The following is a 9257-nucleotide window of genomic DNA, read 5'->3' as shown; positions in this document are numbered from 1 at the left end:
GCTGTGAACCTTAAGGTCAGCGGTTCGAAACTACCAGCCGCTCCGCGGGAGAAAGATGAGGCTTTCTACTCCCGTAAAGATTTACACCCTCGAAAATCCTGTACAGGGTCGCTATGGGTCGGAACCAACTCCACGGCACTTAACAACAGAACAATTGGTAATTCTATTGTCAAAGCATTATTAACAGTTTAGTAATAACAGTTTAGTAATAAGAATCCACTCAAGCTCAGGGTCTTCAAAGGGAGGGATATTAAGAAAATAATAGGCTATTTCTGGGTATGCTTTCAAGTGTACATACCATTAGCTGAGTAACAGTATTATGTTAAAAAAAATTCATAACTGCAAATATAAATTGGTGACTATTTTATATGATTTGGAGATACATCAAAATATAAGATGAACTGATGGATGAATATTTGATAAATTAACAGGAAAATATTAACTATAGAAGATCAGCCATGGTATTTCTGAGAAGTTCAGGCAATTCTATTGCACAATATTGGTTAGCAACAACTGTTCTAGGGACTCTAACATTTATTTCATCTTTGAATCTAAACACATTATCAGTATTATCACCACTGGATTTATCTACACTATAGGGTAGGGTTTTTGAACTGCATTTTTATTTTAAAAAGGGTTTTAAGACAGTTTGAATAAGCTTTACAAGTAATTTATCACATCTTTTGTCAATCATTCAATAAATTAATATTGCATATATTTATTCATTGAATTTCATTCCAATATAATAACAGAAGGGTAGTGAGGCATTTAACTCTATGGGTATCACTGATATAATATAAGGAAAACCAATACATTTTCCTCGAAAAAACACACCAACTCTAAACTTTATTTGGCTCACAAATAAAGTTCATCAACCAACTGGCAACAGGTCTCTGTTTTAACAAGGCTTTTAATGTTATAATTCCAATGCTTATCAAGCTGGTTAAAATAAGGTGTTTCTTTTTCTTAAAAACAAAACAAATGTAAGACTTCAATTAAGAGATGGCAGGTTTCTAATTGCTAAATTTCTTAATGACCACCCTTTTAAAGACTGCTAATTACACAAGTTATGATGATAGAGTGCCTAGCATTCATATCACCAAAGCAAATGCTGATCTTCTCAGAAAACGTTCCAAAGGATTATAAGAATTCTCAAAGTATAGTCTGACCAGGTACCTGGCTTCTAAATAATTAATACTGAAAATTTTAATTATCGACAAGTCTCAAAATATACCCTATTTGAGTGTTAAATATCAGATTAAAGGAAGCTAAGGAGCTCTGGTAGCGTAGTGGTTACGAATCGGGCTGCGAACCGTAGGTCAGCAGTTCGAAACTACCAGCGGTTCCGCGGGAGAAAGATGAGGCGTTCTGCTTCCGTAAAGATTAACAGCCTCGGAAACCCTGTGCAGGGTCGCTATGAGTCGGAACCGACTCCACGGCACATGACAACAAGGGACAACCTTATTATTCTGTAGATAATTCACAAAAATTTTAAAATTCCAGGTTTTACTACTTACATCATCAATGTCCTCATCATCATCTCCAATGTCATCAAACTGGATTTCGTCATCATCTCCAGGGCCAAATGTATCCGTTTCATTGATTTTAGCTAAACAACACAGTAACAAATATGTTCATGTAACATAACCAAGATGCTATTAAAACAAGCAACTATCAAGTAAGAGTGGGTCTGAGACCAAATTTGAAATTAAGGAATCAAAATAATAATTGCAAAGTAAAATTTGTAGGCTTACAAAATAGTATGTATAATAGTATTTGCAAGGCGGCTTCAAAAAGTTTGTGGAAAAATTCCTATCTTTCAATTCCATTTTTCCAGGAACTTTTGGAAGCCCTTTTGTATACTACATTTCCCTTTTGATGAGGTTATGAGAGTTTTATTTTTGTTTTATTCAAATTATCTGCATTAAGAATACACTGTGTTTGTATTTATTTGGGAGGGGAGAGCACATTCGTTTTTTAAAAACGATGGGTTACTATAATACAAAGATATAATGGACTGAAAACAGATGCTTCAAAAATAAAACCCAACACCGCCACTTATTGTGTCTTTACTTCCTGTTTAAATGTTCCTGATGAACACTGACAATCTCTTGTGAGAGATTTTATTATGTTTTTTTAATGCTATAATAAAATTATTCCTTTGATTGGTATTATACTGAAGTTAGGGTTTATAAGGAATCCTGGGTGTGGCACTGTGGGATAATGCGATAGATTGCAGTATCGGTTTGAACCACAAGGTTAGCAGTTCAAATTACCAGCCACTTCTCAGAAACTCTATATAGGGTGGGTCACTATAAGTAGAAACTGACTCGATGGCACTCAACAACAATAGAGTTTTTATAAAGTGTAACTGCTCACCAAGTATATTTACTAGGAACAGATTCCAGTTACTTCTATTTTTTTTTTGTAATAGACCAATTTTAATTCTAGCACCTGAAGCTATAACAAAGGTATCCTTTATAAACTTCATGACACTGCTGTATACATTCAATATTGTGACAACTGTGCAATACCACTTAGTATCTCAAAATCAGGAAACACAGTTTCAAATTGTTTAAACAGAAATCACAGAATCAAAATGATAATCAGAAGCCACCCCCCAGTTACGCTAATTGATGATTAAGTGTTTTACATTTAATACTTGATATAACAGTCAATAATCTCATAAGGAATAAAGAAAGTGATTTCAGATTCTCATCATCCTGAAAGTTGTACTCTACTGGGAAGGTATCTTGAGTAGGTATGTGACGGGCCAGAGGTAGGTACAATCAGGACCGGAAGTTTTTGTAGCTTCCACATTTTTTCCTTTGTCAGTTAAAAGTGAAGAGTGATAATTAAATACTTATCTTTACATATACACAAGGTATGCTGAGAAAGCATATTTGATTACAAACATATAAAAATACTTGTTAACTAGTTTGATAAGAAAATAATGTATTAAAGTATATAGCAAAAACATTAATCATCTCTATCTCTGACCATGAAAGATCAACTCCGTATTTTATATTACATCAAACAAAAAGTTTGTGTTATTGAATCCTTTATCCAGAAATACTTGAAAAGGAAGACAGAAATTATTCATTTTTACCCTCAATATGGCTATTAGAAGAGCTAAATTTAAAAATAAGAATAATAAAATACATAAGTCCAAAATGAGCCTAAATATTTCTCCACATATAATCATCCTCAGGAATAGGAGTCATAATAAAGACTTTATACCATAAGATTTGATATGTCTCACTTTTATAAATTTAATAGTGTTTCAGGTTAAAGTTGACACCAAAAAATTTTAAGATGGGCAAAAATTCACATTTACAAAAAAAAAATCCCTGTTTCTATTTAGAGTAACAGTAGGCAATACGATCTCAGAAGTTAAAAATGATTTCACAACCTATGACTTCAGTTTGGCAAATAGTTTGGGTTCCCAAACTGTTTCATCCCTATTAAAATCAAGCTCTTAAAAAAAGAATGTGTACGTGTGTGTGTGTCCAGATACGTATTTTAAAGGAATCAGATCATCTTAAAAACAGCCTTAGTGTTTCCTTTAAAGTTGTCTTGAAACGACCATAGTATTAGCTTCACGGAAAGGATTAGCCAGCTTCTTGGTCTAAGGCTAACATTGTGATCGTCTGTAGGACTTGAGTGTCGAAGGCTAGAAAGGTACCAACAGGATGTAAACTGAAAGGAGAGCAGAAGCAGAAGAGGGGCTTTTCCCGGCAGCTGGTTGCTAAAACTCCTGGGATTCTTAGAAAATGACACAATGACAGCCTTTCTTGTTCTTGAAATTTCCTTATAACCGGGACAAGTTCATGGAAAGCCTGATCGACATTCAACCAAATCTTTGCAGAAGCCTCCATATACATTACCTTCAGTTGCTGTGCTAATTGCTGTCCTTCTTCCTGGGTTATCTGTCTTTGATGATGCAGATCTGCTTTATTGCCAATTAAAATCATGGGAAACTCATCACAATCCTTTACTCTGAGAATCTGTCTTTGAAATTTATAGATTTCTTTAAAGCTGCCTCTATCTGTGACTGAAAAGACCAACAGGAAACCCTCGCCAGTTCTCATTATACTGTTCTCTCATAGCTCCAAACTCTTCTTGTCCTGCTGTATCCAGAATGTCTAGCTGGGCTGCTCTATCATCTATCACACACTGTTTTGTACAGTAATCTTTAATGGTTGGATCATAATCCGTTACAAACTAGGACTGGATGCCCTGGATACCCACAGATAAATGTAAAAACCTTCCCTAAAAGCCGAGACTGTAAATTCCAAAAAGGCAAAGTTTTTCCCAAAAGAAAAAAAAAAGCTAAAGAGGATAGAGAGAAACTCTGTTAACTGATGGTATGTGGAGGGGATTATAATCAATGTAATGAAACAAGGTATATGAATGTTTGAATGTGAAACCGATGATGTGCCCTGAAAACTTTCCACAATAAAAACCTTAAAAAAAATTGGACTGGATGAACTTGATGGTGACCGTCGACTTGTCTATGCCGCCTCCACCGACCACGAGCCAGTACTTCTCCTGGCTAGAGCCGTCTCGCCAGCCTGCAGCAGCCACGGGGAAGCCGCCGGTCCCAGTCTGGATGCGCTGAGCTGCCGTCTTCCTTAAGCCTGGCTCCCAGGACGTATGCTGCTGGAGGGCTACGGGCGAGCGCTGGACGGGGGTCGTGGGTGCTGGGAGCTCAGCAATGCGGCACCCAGGGCTGGCAGGGTCTCACCGGAGACCAAGAGAAGAGTGTGTCCACAGGGGCCAAGGGTGGCAGTGGCCGGGGACACACTCCTCTACACGTCTCTGTGAAGCCTTCTGAATGCAGCCACCAGCGCCGCCACAAATGGCCGTGCAGTTACTTCTATTTTGAACTGCAAGGTTGGTGGTTCAAACTCACCACCGACTACTTGGAAATCCTATACAGGGTCGCTATGGGTCAGAATTGACTCAACAGCACTTAACAACCACAATAGTATCATAAAGTCCTGGTGTGGTGCTTTGGGATAAAGGTCAGGAGTTCAAATCCACCAGCTGCTCCTTGGAAACCCTATACAGGGGTTGCTATTAGTCAGGACCAACTACATGGCACTTAACAACTACCAGCACTGTGGGTTAATGCGCTGGACTGTAAAGTTGGTTTGAATCATAAAATTTGCAATTTAAGCTCACCAGTGACTCCTAGGAAACCCTATACAGGGTCACTATGAGTTGGAATGGACTCAACGGTACTTAACAACAACACTAGAAGCCCAGAATGGCTACTTCCTGACCAAACCCTTTGGAATCCTGGTATGGGACTATAGGATAAAGCACTGGACCAAAATGTCAGTTTGAACTACAATACTGGTGGTTCAAACTCACCAAGTGTTGGAAACCATATACAGGATCCCTATGAGTCATAAAGGACTCTAAGGCACTTAAAAACAACAGTATCATAAAACATAGCCAGACATACTTAAAACAAATCATGCAACCATATATCAAATAAATATACAAAATATTACCCAAACCCTTCTTCCAAATACCAACAATTATATCACATGAGCATTGGGGGTATGGAGGTTAGCACAGCTACCTTCCTATTATACCACATGCCAGGTTAATATACGAATTGAGATATTACCATGCTCTGGAAGTTCACCATAGGCCTTCAGACTTCTTGCTTCATCTGCATTGTATTTTAAAATGACATCTGCTTTATTATCCTTAAAAAAATAAGAAAACGTTTAGAACTGTGTGATACAAGGATTACTTTTTTTTTCCCCCCCAAATTTTTATTGTGAATTCAGTGATAGTTTACATGGGAGAATTTCGGTTTTACGCTCATCGTTTCATTGCAATGATTACAATCTCCTCCGTACATCATCATCCAATAATATTTGCGTCTATTCCCCTCGTTTTGTTTTGTTTTCTGGGGGCTGGGGTGGTGTACACCAAAACACTCATTAATTTATAATTATTTAATCAACCAAGGGCACATTCTGCAAGCCTGCTTCCTGGCCACCAGCACAAAGCCTTTCTCTTTCCATGAGTATAGAGTCCACACAGGGAATAGAATACTTGATGTTATACAGTAAATTACTTAATATAACTCTTTTAGTCAGTCTTATAATGCAAATGTGAGGTGTTTGTGGCTCACCAAGAGGATCAGACAGCTTTCAAATAATGTACATGGCACTCCTGTGGTGTGGGGCATGCAAAAATTAGGATCTATGGAACTCTAAAATGAGGATTGGTTAATTTTGTCACCTTGCTAGGTTTAAAATCTCACTAGTTGTTGTTAAGTGCCGTCGAGTTGGTTCCGACCCATAGCGACCCTGTACAGGGTTTCCAAGGCTGTAAATCTTTATGGGAGCAGAAAGTCGCATCTTTCTCCCATGGAGCAGCTGGTAGTTTTGAACTGCTGATCTTAAGGTTCGCAGCTCGATTCGTAACCACTACGCTACCAGAGCTCCTTAAAATCTCACTAGAGGAAGATAAAAATAAACAGTTTTTGATAAAGGAAACAAGTATAAATGGCCACAATTTGATGAACTTGACCTATACTTACAGATGTAGTAGCTCAAAATACAAACTGAGAGGAAAGAAATATTCACATCAAGTATCAATCTTACCCTCTCTGTAAACAGGATTAGTAGGAATGGGCAACTTTAGACATTGACTACCTAAAATGAGGATGAAGTGACCGGCTTACAAGGTTTCAAGAGGGAGTTTAGTTTTAGAGTGTGCGGGGGAAGACAGAATCCCCACTGAATAGTTTTCATCTTGTCTAGATGGGTCTGGTAAAAAGAGTTGGGGATAAGATTCATGCAAAAGTGAGTAATTGTTATGACTAATTGCGACTGTCACAATTGTAAAGGTAGAAGTTTTGTGACAAAAACGGGGGAGTAGTTAATCTTATAATACAAACACAAAGGACCCTAGGATCATCAAGGGAGAAGGACACAAGTGGAATGGAGGACTATATATAGAGATGCAGTGACATCAAAGACAGGCAGAGATGAGGACACGGAAAAACAGAGCTGCTGAGGACTCATGGAAAGAGAGGAAGACAGGAAACAGGCTTGAAGGATGTGCCCTTTGGTTGTTTAAATGATTATATATCCCTGAGTGCTTTTGTGTTCCTACCCACCCCCTCAAAAAAAACCCAAGAGAGAATAGAAGCAATTACTATTGAAAAACGATGATGCATGGAAGAGACTGAAATCAATGCAATGAAATGATGAGTGTAAAACTGATTTTCTCCCACGTAAACTATCATTCAATTCACATTAAAAACAACAACAAAAACCAGTGATCTCAAAAGTGAGAAACTCACTACTATCAAGGTGCTCTAGGAATAGAGCACATTCTTTGGATCCCTGCACTGAATCAGGAGACAGAGCTATGATACCATAGAAGTTGCAGAGAAGCCGAGGCAGGAGCACCAACAGCATGCAACAGAGTGGTGGGCTTCCCATTCCCAGGCCACAGAAATAGACAGTTGAGTGCCATTGGGCAAGGAGGCCTCCTAGCATTTGTCTAGAAAGCTAGATTTGCTGACCCATGGAGCTAGAGCTAAGATGCATTTGGGACATGGAGTAGAGTGTCTTCTGGGCACTTATTGGCAAAACATATGCCCAAGTAGGACAAATAAAGGCCAAGAGCCAGCCGAGGACTAGAGAGGCATGCCTACTGGCATGACTGAGAAAAAGCTGCTTGACTGAAGAATTGTATTCTGAGCATTTATGATCCTGAATCTATAAGAAACTTCATAATCAAATCTGTGAGTTGTGTGGCCATTGCAATCAATTACTGAACCCAGCTGAGAAGCAGAGTGCCTTAGAAGGGACAAATGGTGTCAGAACTGAGAAAGAAGGTTGGAGGGTAGAAACATGTCTGACTATCTCATAAGAACTGGCCTCTAGCTAATGGTGGTTTTTTTTTTTTTTCTTCTTCTTAATGTTTTTATTGTGAATTATGTGATAGTTTACATGGGACAACATTCGTTTTACATTCATCCTATAGTATATCATTTCATTGCTATGTTTACAATCCCCTCCATGCATCATCAACCATCCAAACGGTATATACTACAACCATGCCCCCCGGTCATCAGCACACAGCCCCTCTCCCTGTCTAAAGTCCCCAATAGCTCCATCTCTCCACGTTGGCTGATGGTGGTTTTGACTCTTATTCCACTTTATGAAGTCAGGGCAGATGGCACTCCTATGCCATTTTTTTAAAAAAATGTTTTTTGTGAATTATGTGATAGTTTACATGGGAGAACATTAGCTTTACATTCATCCTATTGTGTATCGTTTCATTGCCATGGTTACAATCCCCTCCATGCATCATCATCAACCAACCAAAGGGTATATACTACAAGAATGCTCCCCGGTCATCAGCACACAGTCCCTCTTCCTCTTTGTGTCTAAAGTCCCCAGCTGTTCCATCTCATCTTTCTGATATTCTCTGCTTTCAGCCAAGATCCACTGGACATCAGCAATGATGTCTGTCGTTCCATGGTCTCTTCTGTATCCGGCTTGAACCACTCGAAGTTCTCTGTTAATGTATGCTTGCAGCCGTTTTTTCCACATCATCATCTCTGCTCCATCTCAGGCATCAATGCTTCTCTGGGTCGGGTCCCACTCTCCGCTCTTCTCCCTTCATGGTCCCAGGGACCTCCCGATCCTAGACTGAAAAGTTAATCACCCCCCTCCTTGCTATAAAACATCTACCTTTACATTTCCAACCCTCACAATCACTCCTGATAACAATTATTCACTACTGTATCACAAGAGAACTACCTGCACTTCCTTTCATCAGCCCCGCCTAGACAGACTGCATACTAATCAGTGGAGATTCTACCTTCCCCATGCCCTCTGGATTTAGGTTCCCTCTTGAAAGCGTGTAAGCCAGTCACTTCTTGCCTTTGTAGGCCCCCGATTTTGGGCAGCCAACATCCAAGTTGCCCATCCCTGTATATTCTGTGTATGGAGGGAATGGGAATGATCCTTGCTGTAAAGACTTGTTCCCTTTTTTGAGCTACTGCATCCATGTTGTTGTTAAGTGTCGTTGAGTCGGTTCTGACCCACAGTGACCCTGAACAGGGTTTCCGAGACTGTAAATCTTTACGGGAGCAGAAAGCCTCATCTTTCTCCCGCGGAGCAGCTGGTGGTTTCAAACTGCTGACCTTGCGGTTCGCAGCCGTATTCGTAACCACTATGCTACCAGAGTTCCTTGTTGTTGTTGTTGTT

General features: G+C 39.2%; 1 protein-coding gene across 1 annotated transcript in view; it reads right to left on the bottom strand.

Moving 5' to 3' along the window:
• Positions 1–9257, bottom strand: part of EIF1AX (eukaryotic translation initiation factor 1A, X-linked) — a 23058-nt gene that overhangs the window by 2853 nt on the left and 10948 nt on the right. Inside the window, exons 5-6 of the mRNA XM_006835587.1 lie at positions 5642–5723; positions 1518–1609 (exon numbers count right to left, since the gene is read on the bottom strand). Of these exons, the coding sequence (XP_006835650.1) occupies positions 1518–1609; positions 5642–5723 (174 nt within the window). The remainder of the gene's footprint in view (positions 1–1517; positions 1610–5641; positions 5724–9257) is intronic.

This window comes from Chrysochloris asiatica, unplaced genomic scaffold, assembly GCF_000296735.1.
Source record: "Chrysochloris asiatica unplaced genomic scaffold, ChrAsi1.0 scaffold00018, whole genome shotgun sequence".
Classification (NCBI taxonomy): domain Eukaryota; kingdom Metazoa; phylum Chordata; class Mammalia; order Afrosoricida; family Chrysochloridae; genus Chrysochloris; species Chrysochloris asiatica.
The sequence above is the reverse complement of the archived record's forward strand: the minus strand, read 5'-3'. Positions and strand labels throughout refer to the sequence as shown.